The sequence below is a fragment of the Oncorhynchus masou genome, chromosome 28, assembly GCF_036934945.1.
Source record: "Oncorhynchus masou masou isolate Uvic2021 chromosome 28, UVic_Omas_1.1, whole genome shotgun sequence".
NCBI classification, from domain to species: Eukaryota; Metazoa; Chordata; class Actinopteri; order Salmoniformes; family Salmonidae; genus Oncorhynchus; species Oncorhynchus masou.
In genome coordinates, this window is record NC_088239.1 from 56,946,949 (window position 1) to 56,971,274 (window position 24,326).

Genomic DNA, 24,326 nt, shown 5'->3' on the forward strand with positions numbered 1-24,326 from the left:
TTATTTCCTAGCTTTTATGTCTTCACTATTATTCTACAATGTAGAAAAGTTCAAATAAAGAAAGACCCTTGAATGAGTAGGTGTGTCCAATCTTTTGACTGCTACTGAATATAGATTTTGAACCTGTATCTCAACATTTCTACACTGACACTGATGTACAGGTTAAACTTTCAGTTCAAATGCAATTTCATACCAACCTCCCTTTTCAAAACAGCATAACTGTGTTTTTGCCATTTTTCTTATGAACCATTTCCCTTTGCGTTCCAGGTCTTCAGGTCATCTTTCCAGAGTACCTCCAGGAGAAGTTTGTCCAGTCAGCTCTGAGCTACATCATGTGTAACGGGGAGGGGGAGTACGTCTGCCGGAACAGCCAGTGTATCTGCATGTGTTCTGACGAGTACCCACAATGCAACTGTCCCATCACCGACATCCAGATCATGGAGAACACCCTGCTGGGACAGGCGGAGTCATGGGCAACCTCCTACAAGGACTTTGAGAACTCAGGTAAGCAGGGAAGGATATTTGATAGCAAATTCTAGTTTACTGTAAGTCTTGTTAGTCTACTGTACAGTCCACTATAGTTTTGTTCAGCCATGTGTCTTCGTCCACAAACAATAGGGGTGTGGTAATCGAAGTTGCTGTTGAGTACCTGTAACAGATTAATTAACATTATGCTTAATTCTTTTGTTATTTTACCCCCTTAAACTATAAAGTTAAATAAAGTTTAAATAAAAAGAAATAAAATAAAAACTATATTCAATGAAATTTCAATCAAATGTATTTATAAAGCCCCTCTTACATCAGCTGATGTCACAAAGTGCTGTACAGAAACCCAGCCTAAAACCCCAAACAGCAAGCAATGCAGGTGTAGAAGCACAGTGGTTAGAAAAAACTTCCTAGAAAGTCCGGATTAGGAAGAAACCTAAATAGGAACAAGGCTATGAGTGGTGGCCAGTCCTCTTCTGGCTGTGCCTGGTGGAGATTATAACAGAACATGTCCAAGATGTTCAAATGTTCATAGATGACCAGTAGGGTCAAATAATAATAATCACAGTGGTTGTAGAGGGTGCAACAGGTCAGCACCTCAGGAGTAAATGTCAGTTAGCTTTTCATAGCTGATCATTCAGAGTATCTCTACCACTCCTGCTATCTCTAGAGAGTTGAAAACAGCAGGTCTGGGACAAGGTAGCATGTCCGGTGAACAGGTCAGGGTTCCATAGCCGCAGGCAGAACAGTTGAAACTGGAGCAACAGCACGACCAGGTGGACTGGGGACAGCAAGGAAACATCAGGCCAGGAAGTCCTGAGGCATGGTCTTAGGGCTCAGGTCCTCTGAGAGAGAGAAAGAAAGAAAGAAAGAAAGAAGGAAAGAAAGAAAGAAAGAAAGAAAGAAAGAAAGAAAGAAAGAAAGAAAGAAAGAAAGAAAGAAAGAAAGGAGAGAGAGAGAAAAAAAGAGAGAGCATAATTAAATTCACACAGGACACCGGATAAGAAAGGATAAATACTCCAGATATAACAGACTGACCCTAGCCCCCCGACACATAAACTATTGCAGCATAAATACTGGAGGCTGAGATAGGAGGGATCGGGAGACACTGTGGCCCCGTCCAACGATACCCCCGGACAGAGCCAAACGGGCAGGATTTATCTTCTTGGTGACAGGGGGGCAGTATTAAGTAGCTTGGATGAATAAGGCGCCCCGAGTAAACTGCCTGCTACTCTGTCCCAGATGCTAATATATGCATATTATTAGTAGTATTGGATAGAAAACACTCTGAAGTTTCTAAAACTGTTTGAATGATGTCTGTGAGTATAACAGAACTCATATGGCAGGCAAAAACCTGAGAAAAATCCAACCAGGAAGTGGGAAATCTGAGTTTTGTAGTTTTTCAACTCTTTGCCATTCCAATATACAGTGTAAATGGGGTCATATTGCACTTCCTAAAACTTCCACTAGATGTCAACCGTCTTTACAACGTTGTTTCAGGCTTCTACTGTGAAGTGGGGGCGAATGAGAGGGGATTGAGCCAGGTGTCTGGCAGAGTGCCACAGGCTCTGAAGCACGGTCACGAGAGAGTTAGCTCTCGTTCCATTGCTTTTCTACAGACATAGAAATTATCTGGTTGGAACATTATTGAACATTTATAATAAAAACATCCTAAAGATTGATTCTATACTTAGTTTGACAAGTTCCTATGGGCTGTAATATAACCTTTTGAACTTTTCGTCTGACGTTCGGCTGGACCTGAACGTGCTTTTTGATTTGTTTTACCAAACGCACTAACAAAATAAGCTATTTGGACATAAATGATGAACTTATCGAACAAATCAAACATTTATCGTGGAACTGGGATTCCTGGGAGTGCCTTCTGATGAAGATCATCAAAGGTAAGTGATTATTTATAATTCAATTTCTTACTAATTTTGACTAGACAATATGGCATATTCTTTTTTAGCTGCTTAGTTGTCTGAACGCTGTACTCAGATTATTGCATGATTTGCTTTTTCTGTAAAGATTTTTTGAAATCTGACACAGTGGTTGCATTAAGGAGAAGTATATCTATAATTCCATGTATAACACTTGTATTTTCATCAACATTTATGACGAGTATTTCTCTGAATTGATGTGACTCTCTTCACAATCACCGCATGTTTTAGAACTACTGAACGTAATGTGCCAATGTAAAATTAGATTTTTTTATATAAATATGCACTTTATCGAGCAAAACATACATGTATTGTGTAACATGAAGTCCTGTGAGTGTCATCTGATGAAGATCATCAAAGGTTATTGATTAATTTTATCTATATTTGTGCTTTTTGTGACTCCTCTCTTTGGCTGGAAAAAATGGCTGTGTTTTTCTGTGAGTTGGTGGTGACCTAACATAATCGTTTGTGGTGCTTTCGATGTAAAGCATTTTTGAAATCAGACACTGGGGCTGGATTAACGAGAATTGTATCTTTAAAATGGTGTAAAATACTTGCATGCTTAAGGATTTTAATTATGACATTTTTGTCGTTTTGAATTTGGCTCCCTGCACTTTCACAGGCTGTTGGCGACCGTCCCACATATCCCAGAGAGCTTAACCCCACCCACTTTGCAAAAGCACAGCTCCCACACCACTAGAGGGATATCTTCAACCACCAACTTACTATCCTGAGACAAGGCCCGAGTATAGCCCACGAAGATCTCCCCCACGGCACGAAACCAAGGGGGGCGCCAACCCAGAAAGGAAGATCACATCAGTGACTCAACCTACTCAAGTGACGCACCCCACCTAGGCATGGCATGGAAGAGCACCAATAAGCCAGTGACTCAGTCCCTGTAATAGGGTTTGAGGCAGAGAATCCCAGGGTGGTTCGTTGCAGTAGTCTAACCTAGAAGTGACAAAAGCATGGATTCATTTTTCTCCCACACTTTTGGACAGAAAGTTTCTGATTTCTGCAATGTTACGTAGATGAAAAAAAGTTTTCCTTGAAACAGTCTTGATATGTTCGTCAACAGAGAGATCACGATCGAGAGTAACGCCAAGATCCACAGTTTATTTGAGACAACTGTACAACCATCAATATTAATTGTCAGATTCAACAGAATATCCCTTTGTTTCTTGGGACCAAGAACTAGCATCTCTATTTTGTCCGAATTTAATAAGTAGAACATTTTCCACCATCCACTTCCTTATGTCTGAAATACAGGCTTCCAGGCAGGCTAATTTTGGGGCTTCACCATGTTTGATCGAAATGTTGATTTTTCAGAGTAGGGTCCAGTATGCAGCTTGAAGGTTTAGAGGCCATGATTATTTTCATAAATGTGTCAAGAGATATCAACTCAGCAAAAAAAGAAACATCCCTTTTTCAGGACCCTGTCTTTCAAAGATAATGCGTAATAATCCAAATACCTTCACATATCTTCATTGCAAAGGGTTTAAACACTGTTTCCCATGCTTGTTCAATGAACCATACACAATTAATGAACATGCACCTGTGGAACCGTCGTTAAGACACTAACAGCTTACAGACTGTAGGCAGTTAAGGTCACAGTTCTGAAAACTTAGGACACTAAAGTGGCCTTTCTACTGACTCTGAAAAACACCAAAAGAAAGATGCTGAGGGTCCCTGCTCCTCTGCGTGAAGGTGCCTTAGGCATGCTGCAACGAGGCATGAGGACTGCAGATGTGGCCAGGGCAATAAATTGCAATGTCCGTACTGTGAGATGCCTAAGACAGTGCTACAGGGAGACAGGACGGACAGCTGATCAACCTCGCAGTGGCAGACCACATGTAACAACACCTGCACAGGATCGGTACATCCGAACATCACACCTGCAGGACAGGTACAGGATGGCAACAACAACTGCCCGAGTTACACCGGGAACGCACAATCCCTCCATCAGTGCTCAGACTGTTCGCAATAGGCTGAGAGAGGCAGGACTGAGGGCTTGTAGGCCTGTCGTAAGGCAGGTCGTCACCAGACATCCCCAGCAACAACTTCGCCTATGGGCACAAACCCACCGTCGCTGGACCAGACAGGACTGGCAAAAAGTGTTCTTCACTGACGAGTCACGATTTTGTCTCACCAGGGGTGATGGTCGGATTCACGTTTATTATCAAAGGAATGGGCATTACACCGAGACCTGTACTCTGGAGCGGGATTGATTTGGAAGTGGAGGGTCCATCATGGTCTGGGGCTGTGTGTCACAGCATCATCAGACTGAGCTTGTTGTCATGGCAGGCAATCTCAATGCTGTGTGTTACAGGGAAGACATCCTCCTCCCTCATGTGGTACCCTTTCTGCAGGCTCATTCTGACATGACCCTCCAGCATGACAATGCCACTAGCCATACTGTGCCTGATTTCCTGCAAGACAGGAATGTCAGTGTTCTGCCATGGCCAGCGAAGAGCCCGGATCTCAATCCCGTTGAGCACGTCTGGGAAGAGCACTATTGGATTGGAGGGTGAGGGTAAGGGCCATTCCCCCCAGAAATGTCCAGGAACTTGCCGGTGTCTTGGTGGAAGAGTGGGGTAACATCTCACAACAAGAACTGGAAAAGCAGGTGCAGTCCATGAGGAGGAGATGCACTGGAGTACTTAATGCAGCTGGTGGCCACACCAGATACTGACTGTTACTTTTGATTTTGACTCTCCCCCTTGGTTCAGGGACACATTATTTATTTTATGTTAGTCACATGTCTGTGGAATATGTTCAGTTTTTGTCTCAGTTGTTGAATCTTGTTCTGTTCACACAAATATTTACAAATGATAAGTTAGTTGAAAATTAACACAGTTAACAGTGAGAGGACGTTTCTTTTTGTGCTGAGTTTATTATTAAAAAACTTGAGTGTCTCCCTTGATCCTAAGTCCTGGCATAGTTGTGCAGACTCAGGACAACTGAGCTTTGGAGGAGTACGCATATTTAAAGAGGAGTGTCACTTGCTTTCTAATGATGATGATCTTTTCGTCAAATAAGTTCATGAATTTATCACTGCTGAAGTGAAAGCCATCCTCTCTTGGGGAATGCTGCTTTTTAGTTAGCTTTGCGATTGTATCAAAAATTTCATTTTGGATTGTTCTTATTTTTCTCAATTAAGTTGGAAAATAGGATGATAGAGCAGCAGTGAGGGCTGGTCGGAAGACTTCCAGTTTGGTGTGGCAGCATTTCAGTTCCAATTTTCTAGAAGCTTGCTTCAGAGCTCGGGTATTTTCTGTGTACCAGGGAGCTAGTTTCTTATGACAAATGTTTTTTTTTGTTTTTAGGAGTGCGACTGCATCTAGGGTATTACGCAAGGTTAAATTGAGTTCCTCATTTAGGTGGTTATTCCTAAAGTAAAAGGCAGAAAAAAAGGTAACATTTTTGCCTAACACTGAACTTCTAACACGAGTGGGGCGGGCGTGGCTTCTTGGCCGTGATCGCAAGAGCAGCTGCTCACCGATTTGACAGCTCCAACACAGTTCCCCCTCTGACACCGCCAAAATATCGGCTATGCAGGTGTATGCTATGGCCGGTTAAGGCGTGATCTGATTGAATCTAGGCCTAAGAAAGCAATAAAGAGGGATGCAAATGATAAGGATATCCCATGATTTAGCTCCTTTCTTGGCTTCCGTCACTGGTTTCCGTCTCTGGAGAGGCCAGTTATGACTGTACGTTTGCATATAGACCTCAGCTAGGCATTAATGGCCGATCTGTCATTCAGTAGAACAGAAGCAGGTCTTTACAGCATCCAATATCCACAGACAACAGTGGTATAATGGTATATCCACTAACAGTAAGCTCTAAATTCATACTGTCAGCTGGTTTTTATCGGGCGTGTCTGCATTTTACGCGAGTCACCTTCTACACCTTCTACGATAACTTCTTGGAGCCAATCTGCAATAAAGTGGGGATGAATAATTCAAGGGCCCATTGGAACATCTTCTGTTTTAGAAAAAGTCTCCAGGAGTTAATCGTAAACAGTCAATTCTCTCTACCACCAGGTTTCACTAAGCACGCCACAGGCTAAATGGGTGTGAGGATATATTGTCATTCTGTCAGATAGGGAAGCCACACACTATGCAATCAGTACAGCCTCCTGCATGAACCAAGGGTTGAAACGATAACTTCTGTTGATACAGCTTGCAAAATTGAACATGTGCCCTTCAAAACAGATGTCATCATTATAAAACAGTTACAATCAAAACGCTATCTGCATTGTTTCAGTTGGAGAAACCCTATCAACAAACCACCATATTCCAAATCCCTAGCGAATGACCCACATTACTGACAGTTATTTCTGGCCAAACACTCAGTCACATCACCAAGCATCCCCTGTCTCATCCTCTACTGATCAAGTCAGAATAGTGAAGTACAGAGAAGGCTGGTTACTCCCAAAGGGAGTCGCTCAGTATCCACCTGACAGGGTTCGTACTTATATATTATTAACAAGTAATAAAAGGAGCCAAATAAAACCTGACAGCCATACATATATATATATATTTCTATATTATAGAGGACGCACAAAATTAGTTTGAGTCGCTCAAGGTCATTGGCTGCAATGAATCCACTGAAGAGATTTCTAAGATGAAGTGCCTAGACATTTTTAAAACAAGGGTAGAAAACGGTTGATCCATATTCATCGAGAGTATTTTAGTTTGAGCAGATGTTATCAACATGATAAATGCCAATGGTATTTTGAGAGCTTAATTCAAGGCATGTAATGCATCATGATTCCACTTAAGCTTCAGTTGAAACCCATGAGAACTGTAAGAAAAGATGACTGACCCAAAGTTGCACTGACAACAGACAGTCTTTGTTTGTTTCACTCAATATCTCTTACTCACCCTCCCTCCCTCTCTCTCCCTCCTCCAGACGAGTTTAAGTCGTTCCTGAAGAGGCTGCCCTCCACCCACTTCCTGCCGGTCAGCAGTGTCCACCTCCTCTGGGGCAGTGACTGGGACCTGCAGGCCCGCTACCGCCTGCTCCAGAGCTCCCTGGAGACCCAGAGGCTCAAGATCCAGCGCACTGCCCGCAAGCTCTTTGGCCTCAGCATCCGCTGCCACCACAACCCCAACCACCAGATGCCTAGGGAGAGGTGGGTCTCTCAGAAGCAGTAAAAAGGCATTATGTAACCCTTATAATGCTGCATTGTTTTGGATAATATAGCATTTTGATGCTGATGTTGTGGAACATGGTACCACTCAAGGGTGTTTTCACATATAGTCAGAGATAAACTGCAACATAGGTAGAGGTAGAGGAGGTTCAGTATTTTATTTCAGTGCTGCCTGTTGAAGTATTGTATGTGAATACTGTATGTGATGCATTTTGACTTTGAATTTGCTGGCTGCTATAGTTTTCTGTCCATAAAATCATGTAAACACCCAATGAAACCCAGTCCTACCTAGTATTTCACTATTTAGGATGAAAGATTATCTAACCGTGGGAGATCTCTGGACAGGTCAGTGCACAATATGCCATCACCTACTGTGACTATAGCACGTGTTGCTGCAGACATGGTACTGTGCTATGCTGTCTGAAATGGAGTCATTCATTCCACCCCTATAATGCCTGGGGTGTAGTGGAGGAAGGAGTCAGACGCAGGAGAGAGAGAGTTCAGAGTAGCGCTACTACTTTTTTCACCAACCAGGTGAAAGCAGACGCCACTCAAAACAAATGCCCCAAAAACACAGGGGAACTAAACAGTCCCAAAAACAACACACGTACACGAACAACTGTGACTTACAGGCGTGTATAATGAGTACACATAAAACAATCCCGCACACCCAGCAGGCGGGCCGGCTGGCTAATAAAGCCCAACTAATAAACCTAATTAACAACAGGCGTAACTAATAAACAGACAAGGAGGGGGAGGAAAAGGTCAGTGGCAGCTAATAGGCCGGTGACGACGAGCGCCGAGCGCCACCCGAACGAGAAGGGGAGCCACCTTCGGTAAGAGTCGTGACAACCCCAAAATATACCAGACAACATGGGCTGAAATAACACACTAAATGCTTGACGTTAAAATATCCCAAAATGTGAGCTTGGATGAATGTCAATATACAAATAGAAAGAGAAAATCCACAAAATGTATGTTTTTGTGGTTAAGGAACAAGCAGCTGTCAACTGTCACTCAGGTAGAAGGAACACACCCACGCTCGGATGCATGCTTTGGCAAAGGGTTTGTTCGAAGGGTTTATCAAAGCAGTACATACTCCGTGCTCGGCAGAGCACACATCAAGGATGCCTGATGGCACTGTGAAGAGAAACTTTGTTTATTCGTTTCTGTACTGTGTGTGTGTGTGTGTGTGTGTGTGTGTGTGTGTGTGTGTGTGTGTGTGTGTGTGTGTGTGTGTGTGTGTGTGTGTGTGTGTGTGTGTGTGTGTGTGTGTGTGTGTGTGTGTGTGTGTGTGTGTGTGTGTGTGTGTGTGTGTGTGCGTGCGTACGTGCGTGTCTGTGAATTATTGTGTGTCTGTGTGTGCGTGTATGTGTGTGTGAGTGAATGATTGTGTGCCTGTGTGTGTATGTTTGCGTGTGCGCATGCATCCGTGGAAGTAAGAGATGCACTGTGTCAATAGGCATAATTTCCTTCAGACCAGTAGCCACATCCATGTTTCTCTTTGATACCACCAATACAGCATAAACTAGACATAGTGATACTACTGTTTGTATCATGTTTTCTCTGGAGACATACAGTACACAGGGCTGATATGATGAATTAGTCCCTTGCTGTTGGGCTTAGTTCATATACATAAATAACTGGTTTAACAATTTGTTTTTATATTCAAGCACACATATTAGCAGGTAGGCTGTGCACTCCCACAGCTTTTAGGATAGGTTAAGGTGAAATCTTGTTCTGAATTTCATCTAAATCTGTATGCAATATAGTGCAATGCAACTCTATTTAAAAAGCACACAAATCCACACCAGCACCAGTACATCCAGCACTGGTAGAGGCAGCAGTAGACCTTGTTGTCCTGCTGCTCAGAATTGAACTGAGGGCCCAGCCTCTCTGGTGGCATGGCCTTTGCCCTGAAGAGCCGAGTTGGAGAGAGAAAAGACTGCCTGTTACAACCAAGCAAGCCCTTCTACTGATCTACTGCCCGCTGATGGGACACAAGTCTATAATAATAGGGAGCAAGGCTGCTGTAGTCCCCCTCGGACTCCGGTAGTGGAGAGCCTTGGACAACTGCAGTAACAATATTAACAATATTAGTCCAGTCTCTCCAGGTTTGGAGGAGGTTTCTCCACAGTGTGACCCTACTGTGGAAGGCTACTTGGCTCCAGACCTGCAGGGGGAAACCCAGGGAGGACTTTGATTGTTGTGGCTTGACCTCTGTCTGCTCCCTATAGTCTAATTGATAATCTTAAGGATCTGACCTATTTTTTCAATTTCCGCCTAAAATGACATACCCAAATCTAACTGCCTGTAGCTCAGGACCTGAAGCAAGGATATGCATATTTTTTATAGCATTTGAAAGGACACTTTGACGTTTGTGGAAATGTGAAAATAATGTAGGGGAATATAGCACATTACAACTGGTAAAAGATAAAATAAAGGAAAAAAAATGTGTCTTTGAAATGCAAGAGAAATGCCATTATATCACTTAGGAATCTACGCGGAATTTAGATTTTGGCCGCTAGATGGCAACAATGTATGTGCAAAGCTTTAGACTATTCCAATGAACCATTGCATATCTATTTGAAATGTTGTATAAAGACTGCCAAAATGTGCCTAACTGGTTTATTAATACATTTTCAAGTTCATAACTGTGCACTCTCCTCAAAGAACATGGTATTCTTTCACTGTAATAGCTACTGTAATTTGGACAGTGAAATTAAATTAACAAGAATTTAAGCTTTCTGCTCATATCAGATATGTCTATATCCTGGGAAATGTTCTTGTTACTTACAGCCTCATGCTAATCACATTAGCTTATGTTAGCTCAACCGTCCTGCGGAGGGGACACCGATCCTGTAGAGGTTTTAAATCTCTACCAATAATCACTGTTACACAATCCACAGGCAATCTACACGCATAGCTGGACCGTACCCTTTTAAACATTGATGGTGTTTTTGCAGGGATAATGAGTGGAATATTCAAAGCAGCACAGAGTAGAGCTTCATCGTCGGTTTCTTTTTAGCATGCTGTGGTAATGGATGTACTGCAGAACTAGGATCATGAGATTTTGTGTTTTACTGTGAGCCACTACGTTTTTCCTCATGGTCAAGAAATACTCCTGGCCCTCTGCATAAACAAATGACTACACAACCATGAACCATGTGCATAAGTCATATTTTCATAGGCTTAAGCTTGAGCTACAGTGAAGGATGGTGTTTGCTTATTTAAGCCTGGTTGCCATTTCATGGACACATACGCCATATCTCTAAGATAAATGTGTTATTCCATCAAAGAACCGACTGTAATTAAATGAGCAACCAAAGCGTGGCGTCCGTCTCTACATATGAAAGGCCTCAGATAAGTCTCTGTCCCTCAGTGATGGCTAGCTCTAATTGCAGTCATTTGTCATTAAGTCATTCAGCAGAAGCTCTTATCAAAAGCAACTTACAATATTGAGTGCATGCATTTCCATACTGGGCCACTGTGGGAATCAAACCCACAATGCTGGTATCATAAGCGGCAGTTTCTACCAACTGAGCCACACTGTACCTCATCAGCCTGGAGCTGTTAGACTGGAGGTGGAATGAGCTCACATTAGAAAAACATGAGATGTGTTACGAGGTAAAAACAATATGTTTTTAATGGTAACCAATATCAAATAGCATAACTCCCGACCAAGTAATCGGCATCTGTGTCTATGTATCAAAGTAATTATCCTTAGACAGACTTTAGCATGTTTACCGATTTGACTTTGACAGGGTTATGGATGTTAAGATACACTCCATGACCAAAAGAATGTGGACACCTGCTCGTAGAACATCTACTTCCAAAATCATGGGCATTAATATGGAGTTGGTCCTCCTATGCTCTTACAACAGCCTCCACTCTTCTGGAAAGGCTTTCCACTAGATGTTGGAACATTGCTGAAGGGACTTGCTTCCATTCAGCCACAAGACCATAAGTGAGGTCGGACACTGATGTTGGGCGATTAGGCCTGGCTCACAGTTGGTGTTCCAATTCATCCCAAAGGTATTCGATGGGGTGAGGTCAGGGCTCTGTGCAGGCCAGTCAAGTTCTTCCACACCAATCTTGACAAACAATTTCTGTATGGACCTCACTTTGTGCATGGGGGCGTTGTTATGCTGAAACAGGAAAGGGCTTTCCACAAAATCGTCTAGAATGTCATTGTATGCTGTAGCGTTAAGATTTCCCCTCATAGGAACTAAGTGGCCTAGCCCGAAACATGAAAAACAGCCCCAGACCATTATTCCTCCTCCTCCAAAATGTACAGTTGGCACTATGAATTTGAGCAGGTAGCGTTCTCCTGAGATCCGCCAAACCCAGATTCGTTCATCAGATTGCAAGACGGTGAAGCTTGATTCATCACTCCAGAGAACGCGTTTCCACTGCTCCAGAGTCCAATGGTGGTGAGCTTTATATCACTCCAGCCGACGCTTGGCATTGCGCATGGTGATTTTAGGCCTGTGTGCGGCTGCTCGGCCACACATAACCAGAAACCAGAAAGCCAAATCCGCTCATTTGAAGGGGTGTCCATATACTTTTGCATATGTAGTGCATGTCTGGTACATAATAACTCCCTCACATAAGAACTTCTATCAGTAATGAAATGTCCTCCAATGTAATGCACCAATAGGACAATTATGTCATTCAATCATCAGTATCGTCAAATATACAGTGCCTTGCGAAAGTATTCGGCTCCCTTGAACTTTGCAAACTTTTGCCACATTTCAGGCTTCAACCATAAAGATATAAAACTGTATTTTTTTGTGAAGAATCAACAACAAGTGGGACACAATTATGAAGTTGAACGACATTTATTGGATATTTCAATTTTTTTTAACAAATCAAAAACTGAAAAATTGGGCGTGCAAAATTATTCAGACCCCTTAAGTTAATACTTTGTAATACCTTTTGCTGCAATTACAGCTGTAAGTCGCTTGGGGTATGTCTCTATCAGTTTTGCACATCGAGAGACTGAAATGTTTTCCCATTCCTCCTTGCAAAACAGCTCGAGCTCAGTGAGGTTGGATGGAGAGCATTTGTGAACAGCAGTTTTCAGTTCTTTCCACAGATTCTCGATTGGATTCAGGTCTGGACTTTGACTTGGCCATTCTAACACCTGGATATGTTTATTATGTTTATTTTTGAACCATTCCATTGTAGATTTTGCTTTATGTTTTGGATCATTGTCTTGTTGGAAGACAAATCTCCATCCCAGTCTCAGGTCTTTTGCAGACTCCATCAGGTTTTCTTCCAGAATGGTCCTGTATTTGGCTCCATCCATCTTCCCATCAATTTTAACCATCTTCCCTTCCCTGGGTGATGGGCTGTGTTGCTTTTACGCCAAACATAACGTTTTGCATTGTTGCCAAAAAGTTCAATTTTGGTTTCATCTGACCAGAGCACCTTCTTCCACATGTTTGGTGGGTCTCCCAGGCGGTTTGTGGCAAACTTTAAACAACACTTTTTATGGATATCTTTAAGAAATGGCTTTCTTCTTGCCACTCTTCCATAAAGGCCAGATTTGTGAAATATACGACTGATTGTTGTCCTATGGACAGAGTCTCCCACCTCAGCTGTAGATCTCTGCAGTTCATCCAGAGTGATCATGGGCCTCTTGGCTGCATCTCTGATCAGTCTTCTCCTTGTATGAGCTGAAATTTTAGAGGGATGGCCAGGTCTTGGTAGATTTGCAGTGGTCTGATACTCCTTTCATTTCAATATTATCGCTTGCACAGTGCTCCTTGGGATGTTTAAAGCTTGGGAAATCTTTTTGTATCCAAATCCGGCTTTAAACTTCTTCACAACAGTATCTCGGACCTGCCTGGTGTGTTCCTTGTTCTTCATGATGCTCTCTGTGCTTTTAACGGACCTCTGAGACTATCACAGTGCAGGTGCATTTATACGGAGACTTGATTACACACAGGTGGATTGTATTTATCATCATTAGTCATTTAGGTCAACATTGGATCATTCAGAGATCCTCACTGAACTTCTGGAGAGAGTTTGCTGCACTGAAAGTAAAGGGGCTGAATAATTTTGCACGTCCAATTTTTCAGTTTTGGATTTGTTAAAAAAGTTTGAAATATCCAATAAATGTTGTTCCACTTCATGATTGTGTCCCACTTGTTGTTGATTCTTCACAAAAAAATACAGTTTTATATCTTTATGTTTGAAGCCTGAAATGTGGCAAAAGGTCGCAAAGTTCAAGGGGGCCGAATACTTTCGCAAGGCACTGTAGCTAGTTTAGCCTACTCAAACACCTGCCTCAAACAGAGAGGGGTGGTAAGTTAGCTAGCTGGCTAAGGCTATCCAGGTAGCAAATCCGGTGAACGGGTCAGGGTTCCATAGCCGCAGGCAGAACAGTTGAAACTGGAGCAGCAGCATGGCCAGGTGGACTGGGGACAGCAAGGAGTTATCATGCCAGGTAGTCCTGAGGCATGGTCCTAGGGCTCAGGGCCTCCGAGAGAGAGAAAGAAAGAGATAAAGAGAGAGAGCATTCTTAAATTCACACAGGACACCGGATAAGATAGGAGACGCACTCCAGATATAACAAACTGACCCTAGTCAGTGACTCAACCTACTCAAGTGATGCACCCCTCCTAGGGACGGCATGAAAGAGCACCAGTAAGCCAGTGACTCAGCCCCTGTAATAGGGTTAGAGGCAGAGAATCCCAGTGGAGAGATTGGAACCGGCCAGGCAGAGACAGCAAGGGCGGTTCGTTGCTCCAGAGCCTTTCCATTCACCTTCACACTCCTGGGCCAGTCTACACTCAATCATAGGAACCCCTGAAGAGATGAGTCATCAGTAAAGACTTAAAGGTTGAGACCTAGTCTGCGTCTCTCACATGAGTAGGCAGACCATTCCATAAAAATGGAGCTCTATAGGAGAAAGCACTGCCTCCAGCTGTTTGCTTAGAAATTCTAGGGACAATTAGGAGGCCTGAGTCTTGTGACCATAGCTTACGTGTAGGTATGTACGGCAGGACCAAATCAGAGAGATAGGTAGGAGCAAGCCCATGTATTGCTTTGTAGGTTAGCAGTAAAACCTTGAAATCAGTCCTTGCCTTAACAGGAAGCCAGTGTAGGGAGGCTAGCGCTGGAGTAATATGATCACATTTTTTTGTTCTAGTCAGGATTCTAGCAGCCGTATTTAACACTGACTGAAGTTTATTTAGTGCTTTATCCGGGTAGCCGGAAAGTAGAGCATTGCAGTAGTCTAACCTAGAAGTAACAAAAGCATGGATACATTTATCTGCATCATTTTTGGACAGAAAGTTTCTGATTTTTGCAATGTTACGTAGATGGAAAAAAGCTGTCCTTGAAACAGTCTCCATATGTTTGTCAAAAGAGAGATCAGGGTCCAGAGTAATGCCGAGGTCCTTCACAGTTTTATTTGAGACGATTGTACAACCATCAAGATTAATTGTCAAATTCAACAGAAGATCTCTTTGTTTCATGGGACCTAGATCTATCATCTCTGTTTTGTCCGAGTTTAAAAGTAGAAAGTTTGCAGCCATCCACTTCCTTATGTCTGAAACACAGGCTTCTAGCGAGGGCAATGTTGGGGCTCCACCATGTTTCATTAAAATGTTCAGCTGTGTGTCATCCGGATAGCAGTGAAAGTTAACATTATGTTTTCGAATGACATCCCCAAGAGGTAAAATATATACTGAAAACATTAGTGGTCCTAAAATGGAACCTTGAGGAACACCGGAATTTACAGTTGATTTGTCAGAGGTCAAATCATTCACAGAGACAAACGGATATCTTTCCGACAGATAAGATCTAAACCAGGCCAGAACTTGTCCGTGAAGACCAATTTGGGTTTCCAATCTCTCCAAAAGAATGTGGTGATCGATGGTATCAAAAGCAGCACTAAGGTCTAGGAGCACAAGGACAGATGCAGAGCCTTGGTCTAATGCCATTAAAAGGTCATTTACCACCTTCACAAGTGCAGTCTCAGTGCTATGATGGGGTCTAAAACCAGACTGAAGCATTTTGTATACATGTTTTGTCTTCAGGAAAGCAGTGAGTTGCAGCGCAACAGCTTTTTCTAAAAATGTTGAGAGGAATGGAAGATTCGATATAGGCCGATAGTTTTTATATTTTGTGAGTCAAGGTTTGGCTCTTTCAAGAGAGGCTTTATTACTGCCACTTTTAGTGAGTTTGGTACACACCCGGTGGATATAGAGCCGTTTATTATGTTCAACATAGGAGGGCCAAGCACAGGAAGCAGCTCCTTCAGTAGTTGGAGCTGGGTCCAGTATGCAGCTTGAAGGTTTAGAGGCCGTGATTATTTTCATCAATGTGTCAAGTGATTAAGTGCTGAAACACTTGAGTGTCTCTCTTGAATCTAGGTCCTGTCAGAGTTGTGCAGACTCAGGACAACTGAGCTTTGGAGGAATACGCAGATTTAAAGAGGAGTCCGTAATTTGCTTTCTAATGATCATGATCTTTTCCCCAAAGATGTTCATGAATTTATTACTGCTGAAGTGAAAGCCATCCTCACTTGGGGAATGCTGCTTTTTAGTTTTCTGTGTGACAGTATCAAAAATACATTTTGGATTGTTCTCATGATGGGTATAGGGAAAATGTGAGAATCGTGTAGTAGCAGAAACATATCGATGTTACATTGAGCTGGGTGAATGGAATATGAATGACAGTTGTCCAATATGCTGTAATAGAAAAAAGGCCATGCTCCCCCCATAAAACCTCCTCCGTAATCTTAAACGGCACCGACCACACACACACAAAACTCCAGTTATTGACAATGAATTCAATGGGGGATATATGGAATAATATGAGTATGCCTGCCTCTCATATGTAAATTAATATATAATAAAACTAATAGGAATGGTTCAATCTTTGTGGCGTAAACGTCCACAAAATATTTTAAATGTATTTAGTTTTTTCATTTGTGATAATGCGTAGAATCCGTAGATTAAGCATCAACATTTTTCTCAATAGTCCAATAAGTACCCGAATGCAGGGAAAAGGAAGACTAGGGCCTTATACCTCAAGTTTTGTGTCAATGCCAGAGGACTACACTCTTAGAAGAAAATAGAAGAAAAGGGTTGTCCCCATAGGAGAACTCTTTTTGATTCCAGGGAGAACCCTTTTTTGGTTCCATGTAGAACCCTCTGTGGAAAGGGTTCTACCTGGAACCCAAAACAGCTATACCGGGAACCAAAAATGGTTCTTCAAAGGGTTCTCCTATGGGGACAGTCGAATAACCCTTTTAGTTTCTCAATATAACCTTTTTTTCTTAGTGTATTGTGTTCTCTGAAGCTTTGGAGACAAGTTTGTCAAAATGGTGTTCTGTACAGTTTACCCTTGCTACAAACATAATTGAAAACATGTCTATAAATTTTGTCTGTCAACTTTGTTTGTTTAGTCATGGTACATTTATCAATCTCCTCTGTGAAACATTCAAGACTCCTCTCAAGATTCAAGATGCTCTTACATGAGCACTGGAACCTATTTTACAGCGCAACACAATGGCCATTGGCTTTGTCTTTATGTCCTGTAGAGATAAGAGCGGGATGAATTTGTGGCCATCAACAAAAGCATTATTTTCTCAAAGTGCATAGTAGGGTCAATGTTGCGGGACATGCATTCAGCCTTGTCTTTGTTATTTCATCATGTTACTCTTATCCTTGGATACTCCTCAGTTAAGGAGAACACAAAGAGATAGGGACCTTTATCTGGGTAGGACTGAAAATATATGCAGACATTATGAAGACTGCCTTATAAGTACATCTGCTTTTTGTCAGTTTAATCAGTGTTCACAAAGTAATGGATTCAGGTTGATGCAAGAATTGCTAACTAAAGACACTGCAAAGATGAAAATGTTAAATGGATTAAAATATATTTTCTCAGATCTGAACTTAATTTGTTCAGAATCAGTGCTAACGCAAAGTAAAACTTTCCAATCATGTATCCATACAGCTAAAGGAGTTTTTACTTTTTGGAATCTGTCTCATTATAATTGTACATTAATCCTCAAATCCTCATATCCTACAACCTATTTCACATCCCAGAGGAGAAAAAGTAGTTTGAGTCTGAAGAGTGTTTCCTCTCTCCCCTTCCCATGCCCTACCCATGGTTCATTTTGGGATGGCTTGGGGCTCCCTGGCCTTTCAAGCACCAGGTCATCCGTCGTTGTTACCATGCCGGTTCATTAGCATATCAGGCTAACCTTTTAGCTCATTTCTCTCAATCCTCTCCTAGAAATCAGGATTCTGGATTCACCCTCATCTCACTGTCTCCCAGTAGAGCGTTTCAGTACTGTCAAGTTGACAGAAAGGGATGCCTGAGGGAGAATAAGAGACGCGTTTTGCATAGGAAATAATGCTGCCATCCCACATGAAGGAAATAAAGGAACTCCGTCTTTGAGGAATACATTATCCCCTCCAATGACTACACCCTTACAAACAGTACCAGGCTGTGGCAGTGACAGTGGAATTTAATCCTCAGACTTTAACACTGAGTTTGTGCTTGCTAAACAGTCATTAATAATGGTGCATTTGTTTTATCCCTGTATCTCCCCTCCCATTGTTGTATTTTCCCTGTCGCTCACTCTGGCTCTGACACTCTGTTTCTTCTTCTCCTCCTTTCTTCTTCTCCTCCTTTCTTTTCTCTCTTTCGCTTTCTTTCTTTCCTTCCACTTACTTCCATTATCTTTCTCTCTATCCATTCTCCAGGTCTGTGATGCAGTGGCTAAACAGGGTCCAGTCCTTCCTCTACTGCAATGAGAATGGTTTCTGGGGGACCTTCCTGGAGAGCCAGAGGACGTGCGTGTGCCACACGGGTGTCACCCTATGCCAGAGACCCATCCCATGTATCATCGGGGGCAACAACAGCTGTGCCATGTGCAGCCTGGCCAACATCTCACAGTGCGGCTCCTGCAATAAGGGCTACAAGCTGTACAGAGGTCGCTGTGAGCCCCAGAACGTGGACTCTGAGCGCAGCGAGCAGTTCATCAGCTTCGAGACCGACCTGGACTTCCAGGACCTGGAGCTCAAGTACTTGCTCCAGAAGATGGACTCGCGTCTCTACATCCACACCACCTTCATAAGCAACGAGATCCGCCTGGAGACATTCTTCGACCCACGGTGGCGCAAGCGCATGTCCCTGACCCTGAAGAGCAACAAGAACCGGATGGACTACCTCCACATGATCAACGGACTGTCCATGAAGATCTGCCAGATGCGCAACAGCAGCATTGACCCCATGTTCTTTGTTTACGTTAACCCGTTCAGCGGCAGCCACTCGGAGGGTTGGAGCATGCCCTTTGGGGAGCACGGCTACCCGCGCTGGGAGAAAACAAGGCTGGGGAACTCCCAGTGCTTCAACTGGACCCTGCTGCTAGGCAACCGGTGGAAGACGTTCTTTGAGACAGTACACATCTACCTACGAAGCCGAGCCAAGGTGCCCACCGGCCTGCGCAACGATACGGGCCACGGTCCCGTCGACTTGTCCGATCCTAACAAGCGCCAGATCTACATCAAGATCTCTGACATCCAGGTGTTTGGCTACAGCTTGCGCTTCAACGCTGACCTGCTCCGCAGCGCCGTGCAGCAGGTGAACCAGTCGTACACACAGGGGACTCAGTTTTACTCCTCCTCCTCTGTCATGCTCTTGCTACTGGACATTAGGGAGCGGATTAACCGCCTGGCCCCTCCAGTGGCGCCCGGGAAACCCCAGCTGGACCTGTTTTCATGTATGCTGAAGCACAGGCTCAAGCTGAACAACAGCGAGATGATCCGGGTCAACCATGCCTTGGACATGTACAACACAGAGATACTGAAACAATCAGATCACCTGACTACCAAACTCTGCTGAGATACAGTAAACAAACAAACAAAAAGAAGATCAAACAGATTCTAAAAATAGAACTGTTTGGGAATATTCCTTTTTATTTACTTATCTCTTTTTTTTCTTTTTGGACCTTTTTGTTCTGCCTTTTGATGTAATATTAACAACTTTGTAAGTGTAATTGTTAAAGAGAAATCCAAAACATTGATGACGCCTTTATTTGGATAAAGAAGAAGATTCATAGAAACCACTTTAAAGACTGTACCATATTTGTCCCAGCATGTCTGTCATTTCCTAAAATAGCATAAAAAGAGAATAAGAAAAAAATGTATCCATCTTCTGGTGACAAAGAGGCCTTTATTTTACTCTAAGGGAACAAAGGTTATATCTGAAACTGCCATTCTTTACTAAGTTAAACCTTTTTAGTCGCATTAGGGCAGAACAGATATCATCCTTTTATTTCAGTGAATATGCTTTATCAACAAACAAAATATTACAAATATGTAAAAGGACAGTTTAATACAGTATGAAGGCATTTATACATTTTAAGGGTTAAATAACCTAGCAAACTGTAAACTGTAAGCGTTAGCTATATATTCTCTTTGAAAAATTGATAATCCATGACAAGTCTGCATACCGTTCTTTGTGTAGTAAGGTTTAAGGCAGCGGATAGTCATTTCATGTCAAATAACGGAAGCCAGCTGTTTATATACTGTATGTGTATACCTTTATTTCGCCTGATGCTTATTGATGTTTGTTAATTGAATGTGTCATTTGAGAGCGAGGGAATCCAGGAAAAGCTAAAAACTTGTCTTTAGGCACTTACCTCCCATGTTTGAAATTCTACCTGCATTTCCCATGAGGTGGTTTCTTCTGGTGCCTGAGTATATATTGTGGTCTGAAGATGAACAATCAATGCTACTTCGTACAGCTTTGCAAAATGTACACCTTGTGACTGCTGATGTGTCAAGCTTTACGGCACATGGATCATTCACGTACATCTGCAACAGACACCATAAAAGCCATACATTTCCCTGAGTACACATAAGACATGGCAAAGCACCCCATACATTTTTCAAAAACATGACAAATGTCCCATTTGTGTTTTTTATGTAGTTGTTATTTCCCCCCCCCAATTAATTTAAAATGTAGGACAGCACAGTGGACAAAGAGAGTATATTCTGTGGAATTATGGGATGACATTGTAAAGTCATTGGATTTCTTTTAAATAGAGTGAACCCAGATGAGAAACAGATGAGAAATATAAAAGCTTCAAATACTTCTGTTGATTTTAATCTTTATTTTCTTAATGCCACGTTGGAGCTTAACTTTCTAATGACCATGCAAAACAGATTTTAACCCTCAGAAACAAGGTTGTTTAATATTTCTAGTCATACTTTATTCAAAGCACCGGCATGAAATATGTTTATAGCTATATATAGCTACAGAATTTAACATAATGTCAAACGTCATACTATCTCAGAAGTATCAAAGAACACTACCTATATTATTATTAAGTGCCTGTTACCTATCCCTTTCAAATACTTAGAGGGAAATTGCTCTTAGTTTAGTTACAGTACAAACATAGACATTCAAAGGAATTTAGACCATATCAATGCAGATCTGTTGCTCATCTCATCCAGAGATACATGTTTTCTACCTAAAGGCCGGCTGGTTTGTGCATGTGGGAAAATTAACCATCAGTAAGAGATTGAAGTCTCAATTTCCTGACACTGTCTCTCCTATGTACATTATACCTGTAAATAGAAACGTTGTGTTGTAATAGTTATAACATCAAAGACAACATGAATTATAGTAATTTCAAGAGAACAAAAGAGGCCATTATTACTGAGAATAACCACAATTACTGTTGGTGTACCTTGCACAAATTACAATTACACTCCATTCTCAAGTTATTTACTTCATTATGAATCTCAGAGAGGGATGGTAATTTCTGACTGTTTTGATCAAAGTATATGAAATATACAATATGAAATGAGTTAGTTTTGACCACTGCATACATGAAACAAGCACACATTAGCTCTATCAGCATAACATCACTGCAATGTTCCATGGCTACATTTGAAGATACAGCTCCTAATACCTTGCATATGTAATTTTTGCTGTTATGTTGAAATCATTATATCAGCTTATTTCAAATGAATGTTTCATATAATAATCTATTTCTCATTAAAAGGCTATATTTAATAAAAAGCGCAATGTTTGTCTTTACCGCAACACTGGACAGTAGTCACAATAGATGGGACATAGGCAAGGTTGTAATTTCTGTCATTGGACATTGCTTTGTTTACATAGAAAAATGCCATGCGTTTTGCTTTCAATGAGGCCCAGACCAACCCTAAAAAGTAAATGTTTATGTAAACCAAGAGACAACGACAACAGGGTGGATTAGCATTTATTTCTTTATTCAAAACGTCCTGTTTAGTTATCACAACAACACCCACACAGTACCGCATTAAACCCTTGTTGTACTGCTTGTTGTGATGTAACTGTAATTTAGCGTTTGATGGTTAAATTCTTGATGGGATCGGTGGATGATTACTAAAATACACTGCTCAAAAAATAAAGGGAACACTAAAATAACACATCCTAGATCTGAATGAATGAAATATTTACATAGTTGAAAGTGCTGACAATAAAATCACACACAAATGATCAATGGAAATCAAATTTATCAACCCATGGAGGTCTGGATTTGGAGTCGCACTCAAAATAAAAGTGGAAAACCACAATACAGGCTGATCCAACTTAACTTAATGTCCTTAATTAAAACAAGTCAAAATGAGGCTCAGTAGTGTGTGTGGCCTCCACGTGCCTGTGTGACCTCCCTACAATGCCTGGGCATGCTCCTGATGAGATGGCGTATGGTCTCCTGAGGGATCTCCTCCCAGACCTGGACTAATGCATCCGCAAACTCCAGGACAGTCTGTAGTGCAATGTGGCGTTGATGGATGGAGCGAAACATGATGTCCCAGATGTGCTCAATTGGATTCAGGTCTGGGGAACGGGCGGGCCAGTCCATAGCATCAATGCCTACCTCTTGCAGGAACTGCTGACACACTCCAGCCACATGAGGTCTAGCATTGTCTTGCATTAGGAGGAACCCAGGGCCAACCGCACCAGCATATGGCCTCACAAGGGGTCTGAGGATCTCATCTCGGTACCTAATGGCAGGGTACCTCTGGCGAGCACATGGAGGCCCCCCAAAGAAATGCCACCCCACACCATGACTGACCCACCGCCAAACCTGTCATGCTGGAGGATATTGCAGGCAGCAGAACGTTCTCCACGGCGTCTCCAGACTCTGTCACATGTGCTCAGTGTGAAGCTGCTTTCATCTGTAAAGAGCACAGGGCGCCAGCGGCGAATTTGCCAATCTTGGTGTTATCTGGCAAATGCCAAATGTCCTGCACGGTATTGGGCTGTAAGCACAACCCCCAACTGTGGACGTCGGGCACTCATACCACCTTCATGGAGTCTGTTTCTAACGGTTTGAGCAGACACATGCACATTTGTGGCCTGCTGGAGGTCATTTTGCAGGGCTCTGGCAGTGCTCCTCCTGCTCCTCCTTGCGCAAAGGCGGAGGTAGCGGTCCTGCTGCTGGGTTGTTGCCCTGCTACGGCCTCCTCCACGTTTCCTGATGTACTGGCCTGTCTCCTGGTAGCGCCTCCATGCTCTGGACACTACGCTGACAGACACAGCAGCAGGATTAACTTCCGGCGCCGACAGAGATGGCCGCCTTGCTTCGCGTTCCTAGGAAACTATGCAGTTTTTTTTATGTGTTATTTCTTACATTGGTACCCCAGGTCATCTTCGGTTTCATTACATACAGTCGAGAAGAACTACTGAATATAAGAGCAGCGTCAACTCACCATCAGTACGACCAAGAATATGACTTTCGCGAAGCGGATCCTGTGTTCTGCCTTTCACCCAGGACAACGGAATGGATCCCAGCCGGTGACCCAAAAAAACGACTTCGTAAAAGAGGGAAACGAAGCGGTCTTCTGGTCAGACTCCGGAGATGGGCACATCGCGCACCACTCCCTAGCATACCTCTCGCCAATGTGCAGTCTCTTGACAACAAGGTTGATGAAATCCGAGCAAGGGTAGCATTCCAGAGGGACATCAGAGACTGTAACGTTCTTTGCTTCACGGAAACATGGCTCACTCGAGAGACGCTGTCAGAGTCGGTGCAGCCAGCTGGTTTCTCCACGCATCGCACCGACAGAAACAAACATCTTTCTGGTAAGAAGAGGGGCGGGGCGTATGCTTTATGGTTAACGAGACGTGGTGTGGTCACAACAACATACAGGAACTCAAGTCCTTCTGTTCACCTGATTTAGAATTCCTCACAATCAAATGTCGACCGCATTATCTACCAAGGGAATTCTCTTTGATTATAATCACAGCCGTATATATTTCCCCCCCCAAGCAGACACATCGATGTCTCTGAACTAACTTTGACTCTTTGCAAACTGGAATCCACATATCCTGAGGCTGCATTCATTGTAGCTGGGGATTTTAACAAGGCTAATCTGAAAACCTGACTCCCTAAATTGTATCAGCATATCGATTGCGCAACCAGGGATGGTAAAACCTTGGATCATTGCTATTCTAACTTCCGCGACGCATATAAGGCCCTCCCCCGCCCTCCTTTTGGAAAAGCTGACCACGACTCCATTTTGTTGCTCCCTGCCTACAGACAGAAGCTAAAACAAGAAACTCCCGCACTGAGGTCTGTTCAACGCTGGTCCGACCATTCTGATTCCACGCTCCAAGACTGCTTCCATCACGTGGACTGGGATATGTTTCGTATTGCGTCAAACAAGAACATTGACGAATACGCTGATTCGGTGAGCGAGTTCATTAGAACATGT

At 42.8% G+C, this 24,326-nt stretch overlaps 1 protein-coding gene across 1 annotated transcript in view; it reads left to right on the forward strand.

Annotated features, from left to right (window-relative positions):
- LOC135517964 (BMP/retinoic acid-inducible neural-specific protein 1-like) overlaps window positions 1–21,997 on the forward strand; it is a 151,358-nt gene extending 129,361 nt beyond the window's left edge. The window contains exons 6-8 of the mRNA XM_064942707.1: window positions 268–504; window positions 7,341–7,563; window positions 18,315–21,997. Of these exons, the coding sequence (XP_064798779.1) occupies window positions 268–504; window positions 7,341–7,563; window positions 18,315–19,455 (1,601 nt within the window). The 3' untranslated portion in view covers window positions 19,456–21,997. The remainder of the gene's footprint in view (window positions 1–267; window positions 505–7,340; window positions 7,564–18,314) is intronic.
- Window positions 21,998–24,326: the final 2,329 nt, after the last annotated feature.